This window comes from Schistocerca americana, chromosome 3 (assembly GCF_021461395.2).
Source record: "Schistocerca americana isolate TAMUIC-IGC-003095 chromosome 3, iqSchAmer2.1, whole genome shotgun sequence".
NCBI classification, from domain to species: Eukaryota; Metazoa; Arthropoda; class Insecta; order Orthoptera; family Acrididae; genus Schistocerca; species Schistocerca americana.
The window spans coordinates 271,604,070-271,619,926 of record NC_060121.1 but is presented as its reverse complement, the minus strand read 5'-3'; the positions used below and the strand labels follow the sequence as shown (position 1 = coordinate 271,619,926).

General features: G+C 38.9%; 1 protein-coding gene across 4 annotated transcripts in view; it reads right to left on the bottom strand.

The window, feature by feature from the left end:
• The window catches only part of LOC124606748 (serine/threonine-protein kinase tousled-like 2), a 583,729-nt gene that overhangs the window by 332,133 nt on the left and 235,739 nt on the right, over nt 1–15,857 (bottom strand). For 3 of the 4 annotated variants that reach the window (XM_047138785.1, XM_047138788.1, XM_047138787.1), the window contains one exon: nt 4,975–5,103. The exons of the other annotated variant lie outside the window; for it this stretch is intronic. In XM_047138785.1, the coding sequence (XP_046994741.1) occupies nt 4,975–5,103 (129 nt within the window). The remainder of the gene's footprint in view (nt 1–4,974; nt 5,104–15,857) is intronic. 4 annotated transcript variants of the gene reach the window in all.

Below are 15,857 nucleotides of genomic sequence, written 5' to 3'. Positions count from 1 at the left end.
TTGTTTTATCCTGTATTGCAATCATGAATTCTTCCGTCTCACTGTATATATTGCCGTTTCTTAGCCATGTGTTGGATGCGTCTTGATCGATGTGTGGCTGTGTTAGATGATATGGGTGCTTGCCATGTAGTGCCTTCTCCTTCCAATTTACTTTCTTCGTATCTGTTGATGTTATATGATCTAAAGGGTTGTAGAAGTGGTTATGAAATTGCAGTGGTGTAGCCGATGTATTTATATGAGTGATTGCTTTGTGTATTTTGCTAGTTTCTGCTCGTTTTAGAAAGAATTTTCTTAAATTGTCTACCTGTCCATAATGTAGGTTTTTTATGTCGATGAATCCCCTTCCTCCTTCCTTTCTGCTTAATGTGAATCTTTCTGTTGCTGAATGTATGTGATGTATTCTATATTTGTGGCATTGTGAACGTGTAAGTGTATTTAGTGCTTCTAGGTCTGTGTTACTCCATTTCACTACTCCAAATGAGTAGGTCAATATTGGTATAGCATAAGTATCTATAGCTTTTGTCTTGTTTCTTGCTGTCAATTCTGTTTTCAGAATTTTTGTTAGTCTTTGTCTACATTTTTCTTTTAGTTCTTCTTTAATATTTGTATTATCTATTCCTATTTTTTGTCTGTATCCTAGGTATTTATAGGCATCTGTTTTTTCCATCGCTTCTATGGAGTCACTGTGGTTATTCAATATGTAATCTTGTTTAGTGTGTTTTCCCTTGACTATGCTATTTTTCTTACATTTGTCTGTTCCAAAAGCCATATTTATATCATTGCTGAATACTTCTGTTATCTTTAGTAATTGGCTGAGTTGTTGATTGGTTGCTGCCAGTAGTTTTAGATCATCCATGTATAGCAAACGTGTGATTTTGTGTGGGTATGTTCCAGTAATATTATATCCATAATTTGTATTATTTAGCATGTTGGATAGTGGGTACAGAGCAAGACAGAACCAGAAAGGACTTAATGAGCCTCCTTGGTATATTCCACGCTTAATCTGTATTGGCTGTGATGTGATATTATCTGAATTTGTTTGGATATTAAGTGTGGTTTTCCAGTTTTTCATTACTATGTTTCGAAACTGTATCAATTTAGGATCTAGTTTGTATATTTCCAATATCTGTAGTAACCATGAGTGGGGTACACTATCAAAAGGTTTTTGGTAATCAATGTATGCGTAGTGTAGCGATCTTTGTTTAGTTTTAGCTTGATATGTCACCTCTGCATCTATTATCAGTTGCTCTTTACATCCTCGTGCTCCTTAGCAGCAGCCTTTTTGTTCTTCATTTATAATTTTGTTCTTTGTTGTATGCGTCATTAATTTCTGTGTAATGACTGAAGTTAATATTTTGTAGATTGTTGGTAGGCATGTTATGGGGCGATATTTAGCTGGGTTTGCTGTGTCTGCTTGATCTTTAGGTTTCAGATAAGTTATTCCATGTGTAAGTGTATCAGGGAATATGTATGGGTCTGCACTGTAACTGTTAAATAATTTAGTTAGATGTGAATGTGTTGAGGTGAACTTCTTTAGCCAGAAATTTGCTATTTTATCATTTCCACGGGCTTTCCAATTGTGCGTAGAATTAATTGCTCGAGTGACTTCATGTTGCAAAATTATCACTTCAGGCATTTGTGGTATCATCTTGTATGAGTCTGTTTCTGCTTGTATCCACCGCGCATGCCTGTTATGTTGTACCGGGTTTGACCATATGTTGCTCCAGAAGTGTTCCATGTCTGTTATGTTTGGTGGATTGTCTATTTTTATGTGTGTGTGTTATCTATAGTTTGGTAAAATTTCTTTTGGTTTGTATTGAATGTTTGGTTTTGTTTCCTTCTATTTTCACTTTTTTTTATCTTCTAAGTCGTTTGGCCAATGCTTGTAATTTCTGCTTCTTTTCATCTAATTGCTCTATTGCTTCTTGTTGTGAGATTTTACCTAACCTTTTTCGTTTTTTGTCTGATATTTCATTTCTTATAAATTGTGTTAGCTGTCTGATGTCTTTTCTCAGTTTTTCTATTCTGATCTGTAGCCTGTGTTGCCATGCTGGTTTTGTGGGTTTCTTCTGTGTGTTGGTTGGTTCTGATCTCTGCCTAGTGTGTGTATTTAGTGTTGTGAGTGCTCCTACATAAACCAGTAGTTGTAACTCTTCCATAGTTGTGTATTCATTTATTTTGTTGTGTATGATTGTGTTGATAGTTTTTATTGTTGTTTCGACTTGTGGGTTATTTGGCGGTCTATGTAAGAATGGTCTAATGTCTGTATTTGTGTCTCTGTATTCTATATATGTCAACTGAAATTTTTCTTCTATATCTAACATGTGTGTCACTTCATGTTCTATTTGTGCTTGTGCTGGTGGCTGTCTCAAGATTTCGTTATCCTCTGATTGTTTAATTGATGCGTGTTGTTCTTTGTTTGTTTGCTCTGGGATGTTTGAGTCCATTACTGTATTTTCTTCTTCTTCTAATTGCACATTATTTTGTTCCAGTATTTGTTGTACTTGTTGTTTGATGTTTTCTAATTCTGACTGGGGTATCCTGTTATTTTTTATTATTACACGGATCTGATCAGCTAGTCGTTGTTCTGTTAAAAATTTTAATTCCGGGTATCTGGTAATAAATGTTGTGTATACTTGTAATCTGTATCCAGTTGTGTTGGTTCCTAGGTTTGTTGCTTGGTAATAACAGAACATGAGGTGTCGATTAACTTCATCTGACCATCCTCTGTCTTTGTTTTCCTTCTAGGGTGGTTGCAGGAAGCATATCCTGCAAAACACCTCTATTTGGATTTAAATCATTTTCCAGTTGGCTAGCAGTGTCATTACCATTGTGGGCGGGCATAGGGTTCAAGCGTCGTCCCCGACCATGACTGCGCTTGTCCGAGGCTTCTTTAGGTCTGTCCTGAACCAAGTAATCACACTAAAAGGCGGGTTAGCCCTATTAGTGGTTTGTTCTTTTCGTCGCCTTTTACGACTGGCAAAACATACCGGAGGCATATTCTTTTCCCGGGCCTCCACGGGGAAATTATTATTATTATTATTATTATTATTATTATTATTTACGAAAAACGGACACGCGGATCCCAAACAAATCTGATCTTTTCACTACAATGCACAGAGCACAAATGACAAGGCACACACAACTTCTCTTCTGAGGAGGGCAGAAAGTTTCCCGCCAGCTTATTGTCTTCCTAGTGGCCTTGATCAATGTGGGATTTGGGAGGGGGGGGGGTTGTAGGATTTACCGCCTTTTTATGCCATCCTTTTCGCCTAGATCTGTGTTACCTTATCTTACAACATTATCTGGGCTAGAACCCCATAGTAGATGGGTGACCTTCATTTATCTGCTGATTTTGTCACATAATTGTCCAAGATGATTGGGTGGACACCTGATGGGTATCATGTTACCTTGTGACCTTGAATGTGCCACACACAATTGCCCGACAGGTGTGAGAGGGGTATCATGTTGACTGAAAGTCTGGAGCAGCGTTTAATGGTGAACACAAATCTTAAAGGACAGAATTAATACCAGTAAATAACATGTGTATTAGAGTATTAACTTATGCTTCAAAGGGTCACACACACTTTATCACGGAAACAATCGTTTAACATTAATAGTAAGAGTACGGTAGTGGCATATAATTTATCAGAGGTTCGCTTTCACACTTTATAACAAGAATCTTTACTCAAGTACTCTTCAACTTCTTGAACACAGTACATACAGCGACTCAACAGACCACGTAGTATGAGCCACAGTGCACACAATTACGATCCACGCATATTCCTATCTTCGGCAACTGACATAGACACGGTATCTTTACCCTTGGCGTTGGAGTCTAGACTCTAGAGGACTCTTGGCAGACCTACTTTATAGAAAACGATTCTTCTGTGCTGTCGTCACTTGTGCAATTAATGTTCGACGACACTATATAACAATAGTCGAACCACCTCAATCAGCAGTTGATTTTGCACTTTAACCTCTTGGCATCAACAAACTCAACATATCATGATAGCCTTCAAAAATGTATTCGTTCACTCTTGGGGCACTCTTGCGCCAGCTAAATATAGTCTTTAAAAACTAAATTTGACCATTTCGAACAACTTGTTCAAAATTTGTTTCACAGTGGAATTTTAAATGTCCTACTAACTGTCGCTAATACGTTGCAGTATTTATTGGGCATCTGTCATTGTTCAGCGTTTCCAAGAACTACGAGTTTGGCTGAGACGTAAACTACGTCATCGTTGATAAAATGTTAAAAAGTCTGATTTCTGTGATGACACACAAAATCAAATTCACTCGCTACGGCACGCTCATCCTCTTCCATAGACGCAGTGCATCTTCGCAGAGCTTCCGTTTTGTGGTATTCACCATGGTACACAATTATTTGTAATAAAATGATTGTGCTTACCTGTACTGTTGACGTATATGGCTATTTAATGCTTGGAACTCTGCGAGCAGATTAACAGAATTACCATTAAGGACCAGTGTCTCTATATATCAGAAACACAGTTACATTCCGCTGATAAAAATTACTGCCAAAATAAAAGCATACACCTTACAAGCTGCAGCTGTTACACCGGAAAATAGGTTTTCATAGCTGGAAGCTGTGTAAAATTATAGAGGCATCAACAAAAAATGCGTGCAATAAAGAAAGGCCACAGAGCAGGCAAAGGACAATTCGGAGCTGGTAATACTACTGTGTTAAAAGGAAAGTAACGAGACCTACAGAAGAGACTCAACACCTACGCAAAAATCAAAGTGCAGCAGGAAGAATTACGGGAAAAGCAAAGAATATTTTCTATTTGCTTCTAATTATTCAAGAATAGAAGAAATTAAAATTTGAAATATAAAAATGTGTCACGCAATGAGAAGCTCAGTAATGGTAGGAGCTTCGTGTAGGAGGAAAATCGGCAGGCAGTGTTAGGTCTACGTGTAGCGGGACTTTGAGGTCCACGTGTTCACGACGCCTACCGCGATATAACCGGGCCGCCCCTCTCGATGTTTTAGGCGAAATGTTTTCCAGTGTGCTGCTGCGGTTGAATCCCAGGTTGGATAGCGACGTGTGGACGTCGTTGATTTTCGCCCCGAGGACGGCAGTTACTGCAAAGAAAGAAAGATAAGAAACGCCAGTATTACAGTTTGTCGTTAACGCAGATAACAGCGGACCAATAACCACATTCTTTTACATAGTTCCTCTCTTGCCTCCCAGTCTTTTCAGATAATCGGCCATTTCTGGGAATGTGAATGTTGGGACTTAGTGCACAAGGATAGGCTCTATTATCTTGATACAGATTAAAACGCACGAAGGCAGCGAAATGCGTCAGTACGTTAAAATTGGGGAAGTTTTAGGAGGAAACACTTTACACTTCAGTGCTCAATTATCTATTTTACCTTCAATCTGTGAAATTTTCAATAAATCCTAGAACCTTGTGATTTCGAACCGAAGACGCACTGTAGAATAACGTTTTGCTAACACTATAGACACTATTTTGAGCTATACGAATGAAAAAATAAATACATCCGGGCATGGCTGGTGACGAAGGAAGAGAAGACCATCATCATCAGACGACGACGACGACGACGACGACCACCACCACCACCACCACCACCACAAATACTTGAACAACAAAACAATGACGATCACCATAAAACAACAACAAAATAGAACGACGACCACCACCAAAAAGAGACTATACAACAACGATCAAAACAACAACGATGACGAAGGCGACAAGAACAACCAGACTCTGATCAGATTTAGACAGAGTAATACGGCAACTTAATGTTGTAACTCAAATTAGCTTCACAGAAAAATCAAGCGCTATGGAAGTTTGTTTCTTGTGTCTGATAGCAAGAGTGAAATAGGGAAATAGGAAATTGAGCGAAAAGGGGCGCAATGATTATGGGGAGATTGTCACTCGCGTGTTTTTTGGGTCACTGTAACTGAACTAGCTACCGTAAAGATTTTACTTTTCCGTTTTTCTTGGGATATGGCGGCAGTTGTTCTTGTGCAATACATACTAGAGTCGTTGCAGATCCATATATCAGCTTTGGGGAAGGCTGCACACAACTGCTGGAACAGCATAAGCACCTTATGTGGAAGGATGATCAGCGGCCCTTGGATCATAGTTCTCACGAGACTATCGAATTCATCTTGACCTACGAAAGAGCTGATTCTCATAGTATTGTTATTGGGACTAATTTTGCTCGTATAAATACGATGTGGTCGTTGGCCTTACGTATATAGCGTAAGACAGACCGAACATCACTGATAAAACTATGTATCTGAGCAGAGGCCAATCAATATTTTTTCGAAACTGAAATTATTACGGTAAAATCTGTATCACTTATTTATTTATCACCACCTTTCAGGTTATCATCATCATCATCATCATCATCATCATCATTCACGGTACACGAAAGTAACAATGTGGACCAACATGTTTCTTCGGTTTTTTTTTTCTTTCTTAAATTTACGAAGTTGAATGTCCATTTTTACAGATTGCAGATAATAATCATTCTTTGGCAATTTCTAACATTCTCTGACAGGTTTCTTTTTTGTTGTGCTCCTTTTTCACAACTGTAAAGTTCAAACGCGTTTTCCTTTTGATTTCTCGTTAACGTCTTTTTGTCTACTTTAACAACAACATGTATGTGACTCTTCAAGCTTTCCCGGCAGATGTGTTGTAAATAGTCTTCACGGGTTTGCCGCCGGATCACCTTGTACAAACTCCACAATATTTCTTCGGAGCAACTGTCCGACATCTTCAGGTGGTTCAACCTTGCTGGTGGCTAGGTACGTACCTACTATAATAGTGACAACATAGATGGAAAAAACCGTACAAAATCCGCTTTTAACACTGACAATTCTTGGTGTCTGAAGATTCTCCTCCTCCGAATGGCTTCTGTCAAATTACTCTGATCAGAGCTCGGAAGTTCCCGTTCGGACTTCTAGACAAATTGTACTTTCCATGTGAATTGTAATGCGCTCAATACCTGAAGATAATTATACTTATTTACAACCTAACAACGTCAACAGAGTCCACCATCTCTGTAAAACTTCCCGATGGACTGAATGATAGAATCCGTAAACATAATGACTTTGTTTCTCCAGAGTATAATCCACTGGAGTTCTCCTTCACATTAGCTGTATTCGAAATTACAACTTTCGCTTTTTGTGTCTTAACGATAACTTCGAAAAGAAAACGGTGCACGTCGAGAGTACCGTAAATTAACCTTTACCACCATAAAAAGCAAAAACTTACACGAGATGGAGTACCAGAAAGTATCATACGAATACCAAAATGTATTATGCAGAACTACGACTTTGAAATAGCTCTCAATGTTTCTTATTTGATTTGCTGATCTCTTCCTCTCTTTAGATTAACCTCCGATGAAAAATCTGAGATGATTGTTACGAAACATACGCCACGGGACATCCAGGTTAGAAGAGAGGTGCTTATCATAATAAAATAAAATTGGCCAGTTATTAGGCCTAGTGACTGTTAATTTCACAAGCGGACCTTACGAACAGGTCCTCTTCCATTTTCATCGAACTTTAAGATCGGAAGATCTGTGCACGTCGTCTGTTTCGTAACGCAGTACTACAAAATTCTCAAAAAACTCAAGAAACTGCCTTTGAAGATCAGAAAATTTCCGAACGCTGTTAAGCATAAAACATTATTGGTTTACTAACATATTCCGTGATGACTGAAAGCACAGCGTTAAACGATTGCAATCGTAAAGTGGTTGGTTCGAATCTTTCTAGTAGCATGTTTGTTTACTTTCATTTTAACTCCATATTTAGTAACAAATAGGAATATTAATTAACAAACCTGGATCGTAATTTTCAGCGAAAATAACATTTTATATTTAATTACCGAAAACAAAGTTTCATACAGGTACGTCAAATATGCTTTTGTTAAATTAAAAGGACGTGTGCATCACCAATATCGTTCAATCTCTATATATAAGAAGTATTTTATTTCCTATTTGACATTTCGCATTTTTGTACAAAATTTTAATTTATTGTGGACTAGATTTTCATACTTTAGTTATTACATCCATTAAATAATTAAGATTCATTATTTGTTAACACTTCTATTAGTTAATAAATAAAACGTTAAAACATCATTCACTGATTTGGTATCACGCGTGTTCCCAATCGCCAACTGCTGCCTACAAGATCGCGGGACATGTGTGATCAACACGTCGTTAATCTCTCCATTTGTTATTACCAGTATACGAGTTGTGATGATGCCGCTGTTTCTTTAATCAAGCAGCTCTTAATTTGGCCTCACGAGGCAGTGTGTATCACGTCCCAGACCTAACTACCTGTGCAAAATACGGGGTGGTTCCAGAAGTCGAAACCGTCACCTTTCGCACCGAAGGCAGCAAAGCCAACCATTCGGCTACGGAGGTGGTCTTGTTGATAATAATGCTTATTGTTAACAAACATGGAATTTAAATAGAAGCAAAAGATATGTATGTTACTAAAGAGATTCGAACGAGGGTCTTTATGGCAGAAACAACACAAAACATTATTGTACGGAGTTGGTGTCAAACGACACTGCATTTTCACGATTTACAGTATTCCACCGATGAGAACTGGAGAACAACTGCTCCTCTGCCGACCTCACTGAGGGGATTCAACACACAACTGTTAGTCTCAAAAAAGCTTTACCTTCAGTAACATTTCGAAACGCAGCACTCGGCATTTGACATTCAACTTATATTGTCTTCAGAACAGTCCACAGTGTGTGTGTGTGTGTGTGTGTGTGTGTGTGTGTGTGTGTGTGAGAGAGAGAGAGAGAGAGAGAGAGAGAGAGAGAGACGTGTGTGCCAGCTGGACCGATGCAACATTGCTCTTTCGACATTCCGTCTTCAGAAAAATTAATTTTAAATATGGCGTATTTGCTTGTAGAAGATACACTGTTCTACTGAACTCGTTGAGTTGTTTAGAATGTTGCTAGAGTGGGATCCATTTAGTTAAGAACGAAGGTTTTTCGATTCATAACAACAGCCTAATCTTGGGGCATGTAATATGCGCATTCATTTCAACCACAAATTACTTTTAATTTGGAAACGAAAGAAACTTCAAAATAGCTATTTATCTTCAAAAACCACCTCTGTGCCTGTCAACTGGTTCAATCGAAACTGTGTTATCCTTACAGCAACATGCCGTACTCAAATAAAGTGTTTGCCTATCAACATAGAGCAGTAGGATGTTATAAATCTATTTCAATAAAGTGTTATGCTGTGTGTATCGTTTCCTTTACATTAATGATGTAACTGTTTCCTGCCGGTTTTTCGAAACGCATTCGACGGCAACAACTTCACGTTCAGTGGAGAAACTAAAGTTTTCCAGGTTCAGTAAACATATTTCTGGGAATTAATAGCATTAAGCGGGCACAGATAAGGATGTGTACGATTGAACAGACAGAAACTGCTAGTTTGAAACTGCTGCATTGGTACTTACTACTTAGCTCCTCTTTTTGGTAACAATAAATACGAAAGTTGATGTGCTAGACAACCAAATAGAGATAGCTGGGTAAGTATTGCTAAATAACTAGAATATGATTTAACTAGCACTCAAAAGTTTGGATTCGAAGTATTCAAAATTTTCGTAGTGAAATCAATAACAAAGCACAGACAGAATACCATGAAAGAAATAGTTGCTGTATTACAAGCAGGAACGAAGATGAGCCCTACTATAACAATACTTTGAATGTTGGAGATTACGATACAATCACGATGACAGACTTGAAAAGTAGTTTAAAGGAGGTCAGGAACAGAATGGCTAAATGTACAGATGGAATAAATCTGGAACTTATTAAATGCACCAGTGTTAAATGGAAAAAGTTATTGTGCAGTTGTTGAATGATATTTATTGCTTCGGAAAAATCCCAGACGAATGAAAGGTAGCAAGAATTTTAAGGATACACAAGAAAAGGGTTAAAAAAGGATGCTCAAATTGCAGGGCACTGTCCATTTTGAAGGATGGTTGTAAAGCCTATTCCATCTGGCATTAAAAGGAAACTTCAGTCAATAGCAGAAACATTTTTACGAGAGGAGCAATGCGGATTTTTTAAAGGTAGGTCATGTACAGATGCATTTGTTTTAAAACAACTGACAGAAAAGAGAATTCAACAAGCCACTGTTTCTGTTCTTCCTACAGTATGAGAAGGCTTACAATGAGGTAGGTACAATGTAATTATGTAATTGATCACTGACTACAATGTATCCATAATTTGTTGAACGTCATTAGATTATATGGTAATACTAAAAGTATTATAAACGAAGAGTTATTGACTGTAAACTAGGCGTGTGGTCTCTCACCGATCCTTTTTGATATTTAATATCAACAAAGTTATAGAAGAATGGAATTTTAGAAACCCTGTGCAGATGGACCTGGGATGGAACCAATTTAGTGACAATTTTATTTCTAAAAGCCCAAGTTCTCTTAACAGACACCGAAAGGGCTTTACAAAAATGTGTGTCTGAATTCAATAACGCTTTACAAAATTATCAAATGGTCGTGTGTGTAAATAAATCAAAAATAATGATCAATAATAAAGTAAGCAAACGGGTAAAATCTTTTAAATACTTCAGGACAGAGATATCAATGTACAAAATTAGTTCAGATGTGGTTCAGAATACACAGAGATATAATGCTGTAAGTGTGTGTGTGTGTGTGTGTAAGGAGATATCTACGTACAATTATGGGGAAGGAGAAAACGCTAAGTACACGTGTTTGCTAAGCATGCTCTTAGGTATCGTACTGAAACCTGGGCCCTAAGAAAGAGAAATGAACGAAGAAATTAAGCAGCAGAGCTGAGATTTCTGAGGCCACTTCTAAGTTTAATGCCACGAGACTGAGTGCGGAATTAAGATATAAGACAGTAACTAGCCGTAGACACGACAGAAGAAATTAGACACTACAGAAAATCCCATGACCACATCAAAAGGATGTCATGCGAACGCCTGCCATGGCAAGCACTTCATTCCAAACGAACTGGAAATAGGATATTGACGGCCAGTAAGAGATGAAGAAAACAATTTTGATAAATTTGTTTGGTTTTGGAATGGGCCAATGCCCACGCCTTGAAATGGAAGAAGATTTGGTCATCAAAGAGTTTTTTTTTCTATAAACATAGTTCCTGAATTTGACCATTTAAATACCCCTCTCTGTATTCGCAGTATTCGATGTAGGAAAAGTCCCCAAGTAGTCTAACAACACTTGACCAAGCGGTGGCCTATTCGGACAGTGGTGGTTAAGAAATTTTCGTGAGCGATATGTCGCAAGGAATGGAAAGAATTAACGGCACTGTAAAATTCTTTGTACCCATATCTTGGATTAAATCCGAAATCATTCACAGCGTCTCATGGGGTGATGACAGTAGGTTCTAAACTCTGACTCCTTGGTGTTTCGTGAGCTTTTTTATGTGCAACCACTGGGTTTCGCCCACTTCTTTCTCCATCTTGCTGTCCTCGGCAACATAAGCACGACTCCACACGTTAAACGCACTTGTTAAAGTAACCTATACAAAAAGTTACTCTTAAGTGGAGCCATTTTCAGTTCTAAAAACGAAAAGTGCTTTTCGGTATAGGAAAATGAAATTCTAGGCGATTTACCAGCTTACTATGCCTTACGGTTTTACTTTCACCCTTCAGCTTATAGCTTTCCTTCCACCCGACAAAGCTAAACAGCAATACGAACTGCAGCAATAAAGACAGTGCCTGGAATCTAGTACTAAGCGCTGCGAAACCTGCATCACGAACAGCCCAACCGTGTTCAGCAACGCGAGGAGACAGGCGAGCTCCTGTGACAGGATTGCGCGACGCAGGATTTGACCCAGTTCATTGTCGCTCACAGCAGCAGCCACGCTTCAGCTCAGCACAGTTCGCATACTCTAAATGCAGCAACGGACTTCTGCTCCCAAATTAAAATAAAGACAACCTCAAGATTAAGCCACGATCTCGGCAACAATTTTTGATCGTATCACATGTGGAAATACAGATCTGAAAGAGATTTCTAACCAATTACAGCTCTTGTTACAATTATGTTAATTTTGATCTGCATGATACTTTTATTCGAAAACACCATTTACGAAGAAATGAGTGCAAAGCCTTAATATGGTCCAGGAAACACACGGAGTTTTTTAAGTAAATATTGGGTACTCTCTGCTCAATGTCTTAAATTAAGTGAACTGGCACGTCTTATGGCACGTAAGACATTATTAAGGTTTTTCTAGCAAATTGAGAGAGAAAGATATGCGGTGTCTTGCTCTGACAATGTACGCCCCGACAACAACCCGACAAGGAACCGCACACGCTATCAGGGTATGGTTCAAATGGCTCTGAGCACTATGGGACTTAACTGCTAAGGTCATCAGTCCCCTAGAACTTAGAACTACTTAAACCTAACTAACCTAAGGACATCACACATATCCATGCCCGAGGCAGGATTCGAACCTGAGACCGTAGCGGTCGCGCGGTTCCAGACTGTAGCGCTTAGAACCGCTCGGCCACCTCGACCGGCTATCAGGGTATGGTCAAAATATGGTGGCTTGCAAATATCAGCGCTGACAATGTTTGTCATGCATTCTCGTAGTGTCTGTCTGTAGAGAGCTTTTCCGCAATTATGGGGAAGTCTTGATAAGATAAACTGTAGTCAAAAAGGTAGTAATCATATTCGAGAGTTGCACAACGAAAACGTAACGATTTCGCCATTAGCGTTAAAGCTATTTTTACGTCAATGTTTTCACAGTTATGGGTCGGAATGAATAAGGTGAGTTGCAACGCTAGAAACTAATCGTTGTTTACCCCTCCACGAGAACTAATATGTATTACAAGAAAACGCAACAGACTGTATAGACGACTACCCTCCTGTGAGAAAGGAGATTGCTGCTCAGACTGTCCCATATCCTGACGACTACACTGTACTGAATACATGTTTTGTACGTATCTAAATGTTTCACATTATTTCTAGCAGTATGGACATACTTACGACAGAGGTTTTCGACGGCTTTATAAATTATTTTACTAATTACCGGTCATATCCCACAAGCGTTTGTCGCTTTTTATGTTGCTCTAATCTTCACTGCAAATAATCGACGATGGCAGTAGTCGAATCAGCGTAATAAAGAAAGAAAATTCTAATAGCAACCTAGATGGTTTTATTCACAAAATTTTCGCAATGATCGCGGACTAATACAGGAAAATCATTTCCTTTATTAACAAATGTATCGAGATGACAAAGACGAGGTGCCGACAGCATGCTATAGAATAATTAGGAAACGAGGAACGTCGGCAGAAGCCCCAAACGTGTTTATCCTAAATACGAACCGTATACTCTAACCTGTAGAATGTCCGTTGCAAAAACGCCCCACTTCAAGAAAAAGTAACGGCTTCGAAATTGAGTTACTAATGTAATTTCTTTATGCATGTCCCTTGATTCATAATCAACTGAATGGTGTATATTACAAGTGGTAAAAAGAGAGACTTTCAACATACCCCTATTTGTTTCATTCTTTCGAAACAAATGTCACTGCAAGAAAACATTCGGTTATTTGAGCAGGAAAAGGTTTCCGAATTTGAAACCAAATACTGGATCTAACTTAAGTAAAAACGTTTGGATCTCTACAATCGAGCCCTTTCATGAGAATGAAAAAACTGCATGGTCTTGGACGGATGATTTTGACCACACACACACACACACACACACACACACACACACACACACACACACACACGTTACAAGTTTGTGATTTACTTCGAAAATCTCAGAAATAAGTAATGAAACGTGTATTCAAATTTATAATGTGATTCACATAACACAGTGAAATACGCCCCCTTTCAATTTTCTTTTAGTATTGCCTTGTAAGGCAAGAATAGCAGCAGCAAATAACACATACTTTGATTTACAGAATGTGCTGTGCAGTAGAGCAGTTTCAAGAAGTTTTAAAATCAGACTGTAACAGAGTGTAATTCTCCCGATAGCTCTCTATATGGGTCTGGAAACAGATGAACAAACCTGCCGATCTTAGTGAGAAAGGTGTAACGGAAAATATTTGGTCCCCATTACTGGACTAGAGGATACCAAAAAACTAGGAACTGGCACAGCTGTACTTACAAGCTGATGTTGGCCGAAGGATGAAGGAGGAAGACTAATGTGGACAATATACCTGACTAGGATGGAAGACTAAAGACTACAGCGAGTACCATTCTCAGGATCCGTGGAATGCCGCGGACCACATTGGGGGAAAGGAAAATAGGTCACGAAATCCTGGAACAGAAGAGATTGGTGGAGGAATGTAGAGAATTAATATGGTCCCCAAGGCCAAAGTGAAATGAAGAAGAAGAAGAAGAAGAAGAAGAAGAAGAAGAAGAATTGCCTTCGGCGGTCCATTTCCATCTCTGAACAGCTGTTAAAGCAGACCTACATTTTAATATAGATTTACCTAAACTGTACATGTGTACAGGTAAAATTATCTGGAAATAATTTTTCACTCTGTAGCGGAGCGTGCGCTGCTTGTAACTTCCTGACGGATTAAAACCATGTGCCGGACCAAAGCACTAACCCGGAACGTTGCCTTTAGAGGGTAATACTCTGTATAACTCAGCCACCCTCACAGGTTTACTTCCGCCAGTACCTCTCTCCTAGTTTATAAGACTGCCAATAATTCGTCTATCTGGACCTGCTTCACACTCAAGTTGTCATCCTGTAGTTTCCGCACTACACCACCATTCGCCTCAGGAAGGACGATCTTAATGAGGACCAACAACAAAACTTAAGTTGCCCCTCCTAATCCACACAAGCGTTTGAATATTTTAGAGCGATTTAGGTGCTATAAAATCTGGGTTTATTTTTCTTGAAGGAATGTTCCACTGTCGGACTTGGTGAAAATTATACCGCAGAGTGCCATGCCACTGTTCTCTCTCTCCAAAGAAATATTTCTTGATAATAACACTTCACAGTTAACACAAGCTCCACGAGCATCTGTGCTTTGATAGTCATTTGACGCGGGAAGCTAAACATTCAAAGAACTGACGCAGTTTGTCTGCCTAGTACCTCTGATAGTAAAACGCTCCAAGTACCTTACGTATTTCAGGAAAATGCTTTGATGTGGCTAGTTGTCTTTTTAAACATTTTCTTTAATGAATTCATTACGGCACATCATTGATTTCCTCAGCTTCATTTGGGTCGTGTATGCTACCTCGGCATACAGCGTACAGCCGGAATATAGCGCTTCGGAAAATATTTTGTGACACGGAGAAATTTGAAATATTGTATATAGTCAAGTCGTACGTGTGAAAAGCTTTCAATACCTTCAGAGAATTTATCGGAATTTGATCTGTAACATTACTGATGTATTCTAATTCTAAGAGACAAACAGTAAAAGATCCAGTGCTGAGAAAGGCAAACGTAACACTTCCGACTGCATATGTTAATGTATTGGGATCTGAAACTGCAGGATGCGGTAGAAACATTCTTGTTACCTCACAGATGTTCACTGCAGAGTTCAGTCGTCCGATTTTAGGTGAGAATTTCAAATTGCGTAGCGCAGCCAGCGGGTATGACAATGAATCCGAATTCATGCTCCATCCTTGAGTACAAAAGAAGAAAAATCTGATACGATCGAACCACCAGCCCCTTCCCTGACTTGCATAAAGTTATTCATCTGTATACGGTGGTACGTTTCAGCGACAACTTTAACTACACGGTACGCCACAGCGGGAGTTTCGTGGTCGTCTGTGGAAATCACAGCGTTGGAGCAGACTGCATAATGGAAGCATTGGCGGACTGAACACTACTGATGTACAACATCTCTTGTAGCTCTTCAACCGCTAAC